Genomic DNA, 14333 nt, shown 5'->3' on the forward strand with positions numbered 1-14333 from the left:
ATAAAGCTGCGCTTTAAGTTTCACTTCCGTGTCTGAGTTCTGCATTTTGGGTCCACCACTCCTGCTTGCCTGCCTGCCTCAAATTGATTCATGACAGAAACACTAGGGGGCCGGTGTCCTGGAGGTTTTAGATGTGTCCTTGATCCAACACAGCTGATTTAAATAGCTAAATTACCTCTTCAACATGTCTTGATGTTCTCCAGAGGCCTGGTAATGAACTAATCATGTGATTCAGGTGTGTTGACCCAGGGTGAGATCTAAAACCTGCAGGACACCGGCCCTCGAGGCCTGGAGTTCGACGCCCCTGGAGTAGGGGAAGACACAGACACTAAATACACATAGCAGCAATCAAGGGAATGGCACACAGGAAGGGACACAGCTGGAACTAATGGGCATAACGAGACACAGACCTACAAAGTAAAACAGGAAACACACAGACTGTTTTACAACACAAAACTCGAGGACCCGTACAGAGCACAGAGGGAGACACAGGTAGGGAAAATAAACATGACAACCAAACCCCAAGAACTAATACAAAATCAGAATAAACTAGAAAATAATAATCATAAACTCAAAGCGCTGGGTCACCAACCCAGGACCATGACAGAAACCTAGTTAAAAATGCAAACACATCAAGAACATGACCTTTGTGGTAGTACAGATTTTTATTGTTTATTTATTTGTAACTTTTTTTTTGTTTTTTGCTAAGCTTATAGTACTCAGTACCTCTGAGTAGCAAGTTTCAGGTTGTTTTGGGTGAGATTATGCAACTTCACCAACTGACACAATCATATTCATAAGATCCGGTACACCTTTATGCTTCTTTTTCAAGCATTTGTCATCTCACTGTACATTTGTCTCCATTTGTTCATATGATGTGTATATGTGAGGTGGGACTGTGTACGTGTGTGTCCTGAGGATGTTCAGTGTCTGTCTGAGCTCAACTAGGTTAAACAGAGTGACATCCTTTAAATGATGACATGTTGGCACAGGAGGGCTGACCGATTGATGGACCTGCCCCACAGGGACATGAGGCAAAACCACAGTGAGAAGTGTGTGCCAAAACAGCTGTCATCAGGCTTTATACCATAGAAGCCAAAAGACTTTGTAAACATGTAAATATGAGATTGGGAGCAGTGATGGTCATTTTGGTAGAAATTAAGGATAGTAATTGTTTGCTGACTTCCTACATCCACAGGGTGAACTTGAGCTTTTCAGTGGAGCTTTTCAGCTGTAAACAACAAATACACTGAGCAAATCCCAGGTCAAGATATAACCATGCTATGCTGACATTTTCTAAATTAACTGTATTATAAGAAATAAAGTCTTCTTTCCTGCTGTGCTAACATCATCATTCTACTCCTCTTCCTTGCTGACCATGCTCTGCCTGCAAAACAAACACCAGGCTTTTAATTGACTGTGGTGCTAACGGAAGTTACACCCAACTCACACACAGTTCTCAAGTATCAACCCAGAAAGATGTGTTATTCTACACACACTCCTTAATTGAAGTCATGATGAGAATCCTAATAGGGATTGTGTGTGTGTGTGCATGTGTTTAGACATCTTTGTGGGGACCAACAGCCCTTAAGGGGACCAAAATCCCAGTCCCCTCAAGTTTTAGCGTCAGGTTTACAATTAGGTTATGGTTATAGGTTTAGTCTCCAAAAGTTGATTCTGTTCATCTGGACCTAGCATATTTGTGGGAGAAAAGTTGAGCATGCATCAAGAAGTTATAGGTTTAGGGTAAGGGCTTTTGTGATATTGAAGCTGTTCTGATGACAATAAAAAGAAATGACAGATGAAGATTTGCCAGAATTGTGTTCAGAAAATAGGCATACATAATACAAATCACTGAACATATTAAATATGGACAAAGAATAAAATAGCACAGTGTTAGTTTAGCTATAAAAGTAGTAATAATTTTTTTCTTTTTCTAGAAATGGACAGTATAAAAGATGGACATAGCCACTGGTTTTACACCAGCTTTGTGTTTCTTTAGATAAAAACAAAACAGAGGTTGGATTAAAGGATAATAAAAGAAAAGATCGACAGCAAGGACAAAGAGGAAATACTACTGGAGTAGATTTCTGTGAACATGAGCAATGCTCTTCTAGAAGCAAATATGTAACATGAAATTTCCAGGTTAAGCCCTACCTGCTTTGATAGGGAGACAGAAATCTCTCAAGTACTCTCTCAAGATTTTGTGTAATCACTGCCCTAAAGAGCTTTAAACTTGTACAGTATACTTTTTATTAAGTGTGCCTATGCCAAGAGGCACACTTATTACTATTCCTCGGATTTATTATTCTTATTATTATTTTCCTTTTTCCGCCTGAAATTTTGCAGTGAAACTCGCCCCACAGTTTTGAGACAAGGTCCACATATGTTATATCATTTTGTGCAGCTGGATCTGGAATGGTGTACTATGACTTTTGGTGTTTATGACTTTTATAGTTTTTTAAATATTAATATTTTAGTGAAAATTTTGGCCCATTCCTAGGCCGATGAGAAAGATTCAACTTTTGGCCCCATAGGAACAGATTTCAAACTTCATTTATGGTGTGTTGGCTCTCTCTAGTGGTATGTCGGGAGTGGTACTGTCTACCCGTATTTGGATTACCATAATGACGACAATATCAACGGCGCGCACAGCGTCGCTGCTTTCAGGAACCATTGGAATTTTTAAGGTTGCGCGAACCATTGAATAGTTACTGTAACCGCAAGGGTGTATGTTTGGTGGAAAACTCCATATCCCACAATTCTTAGCACGCCTCTACAGAGTCAAACAATGGCGGCCACCACTTCGTTTTATATGTCTTTTATTAGTGTTTCTAGGTCACAAAATAAACTTTTAAGATATTTTCAGGTGAGAATGTAGGTGTGTAAACTTCAAATAGCTGCTTGTTTTATCAAGACAAGGCATATTAGCAACAGTTCTCTTACGTGTTGCTGCTAGCCGGCTAGCTAGCGACCCTTCGCTAAAAAGCACCCGGGCTTCGCTTACAGTGAGCCGGCTCTAACTCCTTTCACCTCCCCGATCGCTCACAAACAGTCTGTGTCTCAGTGGACTTATTTTTCGTTTATATGGGCCGATGATGCTGGTCGATGTGGGAAAAATAACTGAGTTGTTTGGTGGTGGCTAACGCGGAGCTACAACAGAGGGCAGCTAGCCACCGGTGTATGTCTCTTTCCCCTTGTATGCGGGGAAAGAGACTTATGAGGCGGCGAGGCGGCCGCTGATCAACCGGTGGTGGCTAACGCGGAGCTCAATCATGGATCAGGGAAACCGCAGGCGGCTGCCGGTCAGACCATGAGGTGAACTGAATTTTAGGTAAGAAGTTATGAACTGCACTCTATTTGGGTCAGATATAAACCGAGTTTAGGTGTAGTTTATTTTCGTTGTGCTGACTTTTTACAATCAGTTACAATCAGTTTTTACAGCATGACGGATGTTGAACTTTATGACAGCCTCCCCTGTCATTCTCTCGCCTGTTGAAACTTCAATCATGAAACTGATCAATGATCAGCTTTTCTCTCGTTTGTTTATCGTGCTAAACAACAGCAGCATGTTTAAGGTTGATCAGCTGTTGTTAGCATTCATTTGATTTTAATTTCTAGTATCAGCTGATGTTTGCTAGAGCCACAGCTGAAAAAAGGGCTGGTCCTAACCATGAGATGTCCTTACTGAATCATCAGAGCTGAACTGGTGATGGAGAAACGGGTTTACCTTTTAGGTGACATGAATGAGTTGAAGGGAAGTTATGAACTGTTTCTGAGAGACAAATAACACCAAGCTCCTTTTCTGTGTAGCTGACAGCTGGTAACTGTTCAGGGGCGGATCTAGCAAAGCTTTTGCCAGGGGGCCAGGTAGGGCATTAACAGGGAAAGGGGGGCACAAAGATATAGTTTTCTTTCTTACTCTCATATAAAATATTTAGCCTTTATTAAATAGTTATCTGAATCTTACAACCAAAGTTTGTATAACAATACACAAGATTGGCTGTAGACCATTGTTAATCATTCAGAACAATTCAATTCAATTTTATTTATATAGCGCCAAATCACAACAAATGTCGCCTCAAGGCGCTTAGAATAGACATCTACATCTATTGCAGCATAACTAAGGGAGGATTCAGGGTCACCTGGTCCAGCCCTAACTATATGCTTTAGCAAAAAGGAAAGTTTTAAGCCTAATCTTAAAAGTAGAGATAGTGTCTGTCTCCCGAATCCAAACTGGAAGCTGGTTCCACAGAAGAGGGGCCTGAAAACTGAAGGCTCTCCCTCCCATTCTACTTTTAAATACTCTAGGAACAACAAGTAGGCCTGCAGAGCGGGAGCGAAGTGCTCTAATAGGGTAATATGGTACTATAAGGTCATTAAGATAAGATGGGGCCTGATTATTTAAGACCTTGTATGTGAGGAGCAGGATTTTGAATTTAATTCTGGATTTAACAGGAAGCCAATGAAGGGAAGCCAAAACAGGAGAAATATGCTCTCTCTTTCTAGTCCCTGTCAGTACTCTTGCTGCAGCATTTTGGATTACTTTCTAAGCACAGAACACTGTGTAAAAATAACAAAAAACAAAAAGTGAATGCAAAAGTGCATAAATATTTATTTTACGTGTTTGATGTGTGTGGCGGGGCGTGGTCTGCAGTGCCGCTGCAGGGGAGGTGGACCCACCTGAGCGGCATCTGCAATCACGCCTCTCGGGCGTAAAGTCTGTGCTCTCTCGGCTGGTTTTTTTGGTGTGTGTCGGGCTGTGAGATGAAAAGCTACAGCCAGCTGTGTGGGTACAGCAACCATGTGTGAAAAGTGGTCCATAACGTAATGCTTCAAAGCGTGTTCATGCAAACATTGTCGGGTCTGCCGTGGTACAATGGGACTTCTGCTCATGAACCTCTGTGCACAGCGTCTGCAAATCAGGGCTGTACGAAGTCACCTCATCTTTACACAAAACTGTAAGCTGTCATCTGTGAGGCGCGAGCGGTGTTTGTTTTTACCATAGTTCATGGTGGAGAATGGCTGCTCTGCTGAGTTTTGCTCTCTGTAGCCGTATGAATGGCAAACTACACTGATTAGCAGCGGCATAGGCACACTTAAAATTTCTTCTGAAATTTTCGCTTTCTAGTTTTATTTGATCTTTTTGGGTTTTTTTTGGCTTCCTGCTGAAAAAAACCCATCCTTCCTGCTGTTTTTTGTTTTCTGGCAATTTAAAGGAACCATTCGATTTCTGAGTTTAGGTCTAGTTGTCAAAGCATCAAGTGTGTGGATGCTCTCCAGCAGGTGTGACTGATTTTTGACCAAAGAGATCGATGGACTGGTTATTCAAAAATTACTAAAAGTATCTTCTGTAACACAAGGCGCTGAAAGAAATCCAGACCAGGCAGATAACCCATAAGTTTCTTGGCCTACTGGGACACTGAAGTGAACATTATTAAAACTGTACTTTCCCTGCTTTGATGAGCCAAACATGCTGTGTAAGAGGCATATTGCGTCCAGGTTTGTGTAATAAATTTACCCAAGGATAAGCATACAAATATGAAGCTTTTCCTTTCTAATACTAAAGTACTGAACTCCCTCTAGAAGGAGCTACTGTAACCTTTGAAAACACTATTAAATATACAATTGAATACAAATTGCTTTCGGCAATGTTGGATATTAAGGTTCTTTTGGAAGTGAAGGAGGAATATAGGCATTAAAAAGGGATTTTTTTTCTCTTTCTGTGTACGTGGGCAAAAGCATGCAGTCTTAAAATAAGAATTAAAAGCATTTGCAGTACCTTGACAATTTCCTTTGAGTTGATTTATTTGCTTGCTCAATTGTTTCTGCCCACACATAATACTTATTTTTTTAAATAGCCATTACATGTTGAATATCCTTGTCATTAAAATTATATCTCTGGTTTGCATCCATTAATCTTTGCTGAAACATGTGTTAAGTAACATTACAGCTATCAGCAAGTTACTTTATTGCATTTCTCTGACTGAGGACACTTTTTATAAGGAGTTGCTGTAAACAACCAAAAACCCTCATGGGATAGCTTCCCACCTCTCACGCACTGTTAATGAACATGACTGGTTCATTAGTTCCTATCGATTTCCCCTATTGGGACACTTATTGCAAGTGTCTGGGACATAATTGTGATTGGTGGGTTGGCAGTTCCTGGTGTCCCCTGTATTTAATGTTTTCACTTTATGAGCTATAAAAGTCTGAATAGATAATCAATAGAGTGTTGCCATGGTTTAAGCCGCCTGTAAGGTTGATGGAAAGTTTTTCTGTCCCAGAGGATGGCCTTGAATGAATGTGCATGCATGGCAGTGAATGCATTCATATTTATCAGGTTTTCAGTGCATACAGGCGAATTAACATGGACAAGTACTGATATGAGGAGGATATTTTCAACAGACTGCTGACTTGGCACCAAATATGTTGCAGGATGCTTTGGACCGTATCACCTGTGACCTTCTTTTTTCTTCTTTTTCTTTCTTTTCTTCTTCGCTGTTCTCTCTATCATCTCTTACAGGTAATTCTGGTGGGTTCCTCTATAAATGAACGAGATCAAATGCTGTTTATCAGCACAGATGAAGGTTCCTCCTTCCAGCGGCAGTCCATCGACTTCACACCTGACACGCTCATCTTCCACCCCAAGGAAGAAGACAAGCTGCTGGCCTATTGCAAGGAGGGCAGGGTGGGTTGTAGACACAAACATAAAAGAAATTGTTGATTCTGTAGCTGAAATAAATGCACAAGGAGTTATCGTTGGTGTTACGTTACCAAATCTTTTGTGGTGCAGCAGCGCATTATATCTCAAGATTTACAACTAAACTCAGAAAAAAAACGTCATATGTTGTTTTTTCATACCACAGTAATGCTGTTCTGTAATTCTTGAATTAAAGTGAAATGAATTAAACAACTAGAAAGTGCATTTTCTGAAGAAACTGCAGTGTGAATGCTTGAATCTGAATGTATTAATTGCTGAATTTAAGTTAAAAATGTTGAATGAGATGAAAAATACAGAAATTTTCGCCTGAAAACAAAAGTGCTGAGCTGCTAAAAGCTGAAATCCACACAGAAGAAGTTGGAAAACAGCTGAAAATGTTTTAAATGTAAATTAAAGACCTAAGAAATGAGAAAATGAAATTTAGAGTCAGAAAACATCTGAATGAATATTAAAAGTTCATATTCTTTGAATCACTGAATGACTAAAATGTGATCCCTCCACTTGGATCCACACAGTTTAAAAAGTTTACATCTCTGAGCTTTCAAAGACACGGTGTTGGAAAGAGAAGAATGATGGCTACGTTTTGAGGGTAAAATGATGGCTGTAGAGCAAACACTGTGGACACAGAAGTCGTTCAAAGAGAAGTGTTTAAGATTATTCTTGGCAGAGTGAGACAGAGCTCGTTAAGCAGGCAGGTGTGAGCCTGGCTGCTGTAATGACTGCACCCAATGGCTCCATACACAGGCACACAGACATGCACCTCACTTTTGCTGCTTAAAATGAACAGAAAAGTCAGCCCCAAACAAATCCTTCCCAAATGAAAAGTACACGTCGTATCGACAAAATTCTTTCACCGTGAGCACCAGCAATGTCTAGTCTACATAATTCTCAGTTTTCATGCCTGTGGAGTTTATTATATGGACGTGGTGACAGTGTAAAGACAGCCTGTACTTCTGGTTTTCAAACGAACTTTCTGAGCCATTTTAACATTAGAGTCTATGGAAGAGTTGGAGGGAGCAGGCTGTGCATCGGTGACATTTATGAAAGAACCATAACACCTATTACAATAATAAACACATTGGATGAAAGAGGACAGCGGTGGCTACGTTTTGAGGGTAAAACCAGACCTGTAGAGCAAACGCTGCGGACACAGCAGCAGTTTTAAAAAAGATTTTAAGATTAATTTTTTTGCTCCTCTCACTCTAGCAGTTGAGCTGTCTCACTCTAGCGCCAACATTCCGTCCCATACACACCCATTATAAACTCTGAAACGGCTGAAAAAACATCATGAAACTTAAACTGGAACTGAAGAAAAAGTATAATAGATATTGAAAAGATAAATACAAGTTGAATAGTTGAATGTCTTGTCTTCATTTTAAAGTTTGAATGGTGGCTCTATGTCAATGTGTGTGGAAGTAGTAAGAGTTTAAAAATGAGTAAGTTGAATGAGGATTTGAAGGGTCTCCCCATTGAAATACATGGGAAATTTTTGTTGAAAAAAGTTGAATAAAATTTAAAATGTAAATGTTAAAAATGAGAAAAATAGAAGCAGTGATGTCCAAAAGAAGAGGAATCTAACAGTGTTTGAATGGTTTTTCTAAGTTGAACGGTTTTGAAGGAGTAGGATTCCAAAAAACGTACGGAAGAATAAAATATAACTAGAAAGTGCATTTTCTGAAGAAACTGCAGTGTGAATGCTTGAATCTGAATGTATGCACTGAAATGAATTAATTGCTGAATTTTAAGTTAAAAATGTTGAATGAGATGAAAAATACAGAAATTTTAACCTGAAAACAAAAGTGCTGAACTGCTAAAAGCTGACATCCACACAGAAGAAGTTGGAAAAGAGCTGAAAATGTTTTAATTGTAAATTAGAAAAACCTAAGAAATGAGAAAACACAATTTAGAGTCAGATAACATCTTAATGAATATTAAAAGTTCATATTCTTTGAATCACTGAATGACTAAAATGTGATCCCTCCACTTGGATCCACACAGTTTAAAAACTTTACATCTCTGAGCTTTTAAAGACACGGTGTTGGACAGAGAACAATGATGGTGACGTTTTGAGGGTAAAATGATGGCTGATGAGCAAACACTGTGGACACAGCAGCAGTTGAAAGAAAAGTGTTTAAGATGAATCTTGGCAGAGTGAGAGAGAGCTCGTTAGGCAGGCAGGTGTGAGCCTGGTTGCTATAGGGACTGCACCCAATGGCTCCCTACACACACACAGACATGCGCCTCACTTTTGCTGCTTAAAATGAACAGAAAAGTCAGCCCGAAACAAATCGTTCCCAAATAAAAAGTACAGGTCGTATTGACAAAATTCTTTCACCGTGAGTGGCAGCAATGTCTGGTCTACTGAATTCTCAGTTTTCATGCCTGTGGAGTTTATTATATGGACGTGGTGACAGTGGAAAGAACCCATGCTCTTCTGATTTTCAAACGAACCTCCTGAGCCATTTTAACATTAGAGTCTATGGAAGGGTTGGAGGGAGGAGGCTGTGCATTGGTGACATTTATGAAAGAACCATAACACCTAGTACAATAGTAAACACATTGGATGAAAGTGGACAGCGATGGCTACGTTTTGAGGGTAAAATCATACCTGTAGAGCAAACGCTGCGGACACAGCAGCAGTTTTAAAAAAAGATTTTAAGATTAATTTTTTCGCTCCTCTCACTCTAGCAGTTGAGCTGTCTCACTCTAGCGCCAACATTCCGTCCCATACACACCCATTATAAACTCTGAAACGGCTGAAAAAACATCATGAAACTTAAACTGGAACTGAAGAAAAAGTGTAATAGATATTGAAAAGATAAATACAAGTTGAATAGTTGAATGTCTTGTCTTCGTTTTAAAGTTTGAATGGTGGCTCTATGTCAACGTATGTGGAAGTAGTAAGAGTTTAAAAATGAGTAAGTTGAATGAGGATTTGAAGGGTCTCCCCATTGAAATACATGGGAAATTTTTGTTGAAAAAAGTTGAATAAAATTAAAAATATAAATGTTAAAAATGAGAAAAATAGAAGCAGTCATGTCCAAAAGAAGAGGAATCTAACGGTGTTTGAATGGTTTTTCTAAGTTGAACGGTTTTGAAGGAGTAGGACTTCAAAAAACGTACGGAAGAATAAAATATAATAATAAATATGTAGAAGAACAATACTGTGAATGCTTTTACAAGCATTCACACTAACTAGAAAGTGCATTTTCTGAAGAAACTGCAGTGTGAATGCTTGAATCTGAATGTATGCACTGAAATGAATTAATTGCTGAATTTAAGTTAAAAATTTTGAATGAGATGAAAAATACAGAAATCTTCGCCTGAAAACAAAAGTGCTGAACTGCTAAAAGCTGACATTCACACAGAAGAATTTGGAAAATAGCTAAAAATGTTTTAATTGTGAATTAGAAAAACCTAAGAAATGAGAAAAGGAAATTTAGAGTCAGAAAACATCTGAATGAATATTAAAAGTTCATATTCTTTGAATCACTGAATGACTAAAATGTGATCCCTCCACTTGGATCCACACAGTTTAAAAAGTTTACATCTCTGAGCTTTTAAAGACACGGTGTTGGACAGAGAACAATGATGGTGACGTTTTGAGGGTAAAATGATGGCTGATGAGCAAACACTGTGGACACAGCAGCAGTTGAAAGAGAAGTGTTTATTAAGATGAATCTTGGCAGAGTGAGAGAGAGCTCGTTAGGCAGGCAGGTGTGAGCCTGGTTGCTATAGTGACTGCACCCAATGGCTCCCTACACACACAGACAGACATGCGCCTCACTTTTGATGCTTAAAATGAACAGAAAAGTCAGGCCGAAACAAATCGTTCCCAAATGAAAAGTACAGGTGGTATTGACAAAATTCTTTCACCGTGAGCACCAGCAATGTCTAGTCTACCGAATTCTCAGTTTTCATGCCTGTGGAGTTTATTATATGGACGTGGTGACAGTGTAAAGGCAGCCTGTACTTCTGATTTTCAGACAAACTTTCTGAGCCATTTTAACATTAGAGTCTATGGAAGAGTTGGAGGGAGGAGGCTGTGCATTGGTGACATTTATGAAAGAACCATAACACCTATTACAATAATAAACACATTAGATGAAAGAGGACAGCGATGGCTACGTTTTGAGGGTAAAACCATACCTGTAGAGCAAACGCTGCGGACACAGCAGCAGTTTTAAGAAAAGGTTTTAAGATTAATTCCCCCCCTCCTCTCACTCTAGCAGTTGAGCTGTCTCACTCTAGCGCCAACATTCCGTCCCATACACACCCATTATAAACTCTGAAATGGCTGAAAAAAAGGATGAAACTTAAACTGGAACTGAAGAAAAAGTATGACAGATATTGAAAAGATAAATACAAGTTGAATAGTTGAATGTCTTGTCTTTGTTTTAAAGTTTGAATGGTGGCTCTATGTCAATGTATGTGGAAGTAGTTAGATTTGAAAAATGAGTAAGTTGAATGAAAATTTGAAGACTCTCCCATTGAAATACATGGGAAATTTTTGTTGAAAAAAGTTGAATAAAATTAAAAATATAAATGTTAAAAATGAGAAAAATAGAAGCAGTCATGTCCAAAAGAAGAGGAATCTAATGGTCTTTGAATGGTTTTTCTAAGTTGAACGGTTTTGAAGGAGATAGAGTACAAAAAACGTACGGAATATATAATAATAAAAAAAAAATAGAATAAAGATGTAGAAGAACAATACTGTGAATGCTTTTACAAGCATTCACACTAATAACTAGAAAGTGCATTTTCTGAAGAAACTGCAGTGTGAATGCTTGAATCTGAATGTATGCACTGAAATGAATTAATTGCTGAATTTTAAGTTAAAAATTTTGAATGGGATGAAAAAACTGAATTTTGAACCTGAAAACCAAAGTGCTGAACTGCTAAAAGCTGACATTTACACAGAAGAAGTTGGAAAATAGCTGAAAATGTTTTAAATGTAAATGAAAAAAACCTAAGAAATGAGAAAATAAAATTTAGAGTCAGAAAACATCTGAATGAATATTAAAAGTTCATAGTCTTTGAATCACTGAATAACTAAAATGTTATCCCTCCACTTGGATCCACACAGTTTAAAAAGTTTACATCTCTGAGCTTTTAAAGACACGGTGTTGGACAGAGAACAATGATGGCGACGTTTTGAGGGTAAAATGATGGCTGATGAGCAAACACTGTGGACACAGCAGCAGTTAAAAGAGAAGTGTTTAAGATGAATCTTGGCAGAGTGAGACGGAGCTCGTTAGGCAGGCAGGTGTGAGCCTGGTTGCTATAGTGACTGCACCCAATGGCTCCCTACACACACAGACAGACATGCGCCTCACTTTTGATGCTTAAAATGAACAGAAAAGTCAGGCCGAAAAAAATCGTTCCCAAATGAAAAGTACAGGTCGTATTGACAAAATTCTTTCACTGTGAGCACCAGCAATGTCCAGTCTACCAAATTCTCAGTTTTCATGGCTGTGGAGTTTATTATATAGACGTGGTGACAGTGTAAAGACACCATGCTCTTCTGATTTTCAAACGAACCTTCTGAGCCATTTTAACATTAGAGTCTATGGAAGAGTTGGAGGGAGGAGGCTGTGCATTGGTGACATTTATGAAAGAACCATAACACCTAGTACAATAGTAAACACATTGGATGAAAGAGGACAGCGATGGCTACGTTTTGAGGGTAAAATCAGACCTGTAGAGCAAACGCTGCGGACACAGCAGCAGTTTTAAAAAAAGATTTTAAGATTAATTTTTTTGCTCCTCTCACTCTAGCAGTTGAGCTGTCTCACTCTAGCCCCAACATTCCGTCCCATACACACCCATTATAAACTCTGAAACGGGTGAAAAAACATCATGAAACTTAAACTGGAACTGAAGAAAAAGTATAATAGATATTGAAAAGATAAATACAAGTTGAATAGTTGAATGTCTTGTCTTCGTTTTAAAGTTTGAATGGTGGCTCTATGTCAACGTATGTGGAAGTAGATACAGTTTAAAGAGGAGTAAGTTGAATGAGAATTTGAAGGGTCTCTCCATTGAAATACATGGGAAATTTTTGTTGAAAAAAGTTGAATAAAATTAAAAATATAAATGTTAAAAATGAGAAAAATAGAAGCAGTCATGTCCAAAAGAAGAGGAATCTAACGGTGTTTGAATGGTTTTTCTAAGTTGAACGGTTTTGAAGGAGTCGGACTACAAAAAACGTACGGAATAGATAATAAAATATAACTAGAAAGTGCATTTTCTGAAGAAACTGCAGTGTGAATGCTTGAATCTGAATGTATGCACTGAAATGAATTAATTGCTGAATTTTAAATTAAAAAGTTTGAATGAAATAAAAAAACAAAACAAAACAGAATTTAACCTGAAAACAAAAGTGCAGAACTTATGATAGCTGACGTTTACGCAGAAAAAGTTGGAAAATAGCTGAAAATGTTTTAAATGTAAATTAGAAAAACCTAAGTAATGAGAAAAGGAAATTTAGAGTCAGAAAACATCTGAATGAATATTAAAAGTTCATATTCTTTGAATCACTGAATGACTAAAATGTGATCCCTCCACTTGGATCCACACAGTTTAAAAAGTTTACATCTCTGAGCTTTGAAAGACACGCTGTTGGATAGAGAACAACGATGGCGACGTTTTGAGGGTAAAATGATGGCTGTAGAGCAAACACTGTGGACATAGCAGCAGTTGAAAGAGAAGTGTTTAAGATGAATCTTGGCAGAGTGGCAGGCAGAGCTCGTTAGGCAGGCAGGTGTGACACGCACACAGACATGCGCCTCACTTTTGCTGCTTAAAATGAACAGAAAAGTCAGGCCGAAACAAATCCTTCCCAAATGAAAAGTACAGGTCGTATTGACAAAATTCTTTCACCGTGAGCGGCAACAATGTCTGGTCTACTGAATTCTCAGTTTTCATGCCTGTGGAGTTTATTATATGGACGTGGTGACAGTGGAAAGAACCCATGCTCTTCTGATTTTCAAACGAACCTCCTGAGCCATTTTAACATTAGAGTCTATGGAAGAGTTGGAGGGAGGAGGCTGTGCATTGGTGACATTTATGAGAGAACCATAACACCTAGTACAATAGTAAACACATTGGAAGAAAGAGGACAACGATGGCTACGTTTTGAGGGTAAAATCATACCTGTAGAGCAAACGCTGCGGACACAGCAGCAGTTTTAAAAAAAGATTTTAAGATTAATTTTTTCGCTCCTCTCACTCTAGCAGGTCAGCTGTCTCACTCTAGCCCCAACATTCCGTCCCATACACACCCATTATAAACTCTGAAACGGGTGAAAAAACATCATGAAACTTAAACTGGAACTGAAGAAAAAGTGTAATAGATATTGAAAAGATAAATACAAGTTGAATAGTTGAATGTCTTGTCTTCGTTTTAAAGTTTGAATGGTGGCTCTATGTCAACGTATGTGGAAGTAGTAAGAGTTTAAAAATGAGTAAGTTGAATGAGGATTTGAAGGGTCTCCCCATTGAAATACATGGGAAATTTTTGTTGAAAAAAGTTGAATAAAATTAAAAATATAAATGTTAAAAATGAGAAAAATAGAAGCAGTCATGTCCAAAAGAAGAGGAATCTAACG

General features: G+C 38.5%; 1 protein-coding gene across 1 annotated transcript in view; it reads left to right on the plus strand.

Annotated features, from left to right (window-relative positions):
• The first annotated feature begins 3275 nt into the window (after positions 1-3275).
• LOC102784471 (VPS10 domain-containing receptor SorCS2-like) overlaps positions 3276-14333 on the plus strand; it is a 163145-nt gene continuing 152087 nt past the window's right edge. The window contains 2 exon segments of the mRNA XM_087842721.1: positions 3276-3305; positions 6527-6691. Coding sequence (XP_087698847.1) covers positions 3276-3305; positions 6527-6691 — 195 coding nt within the window.

The sequence above is a fragment of the Neolamprologus brichardi genome, chromosome 7, assembly GCF_056152115.1.
Source record: "Neolamprologus brichardi isolate AB-2024 chromosome 7, ASM5615211v1, whole genome shotgun sequence".
Taxonomy (NCBI): Eukaryota; Metazoa; Chordata; class Actinopteri; order Cichliformes; family Cichlidae; genus Neolamprologus; species Neolamprologus brichardi.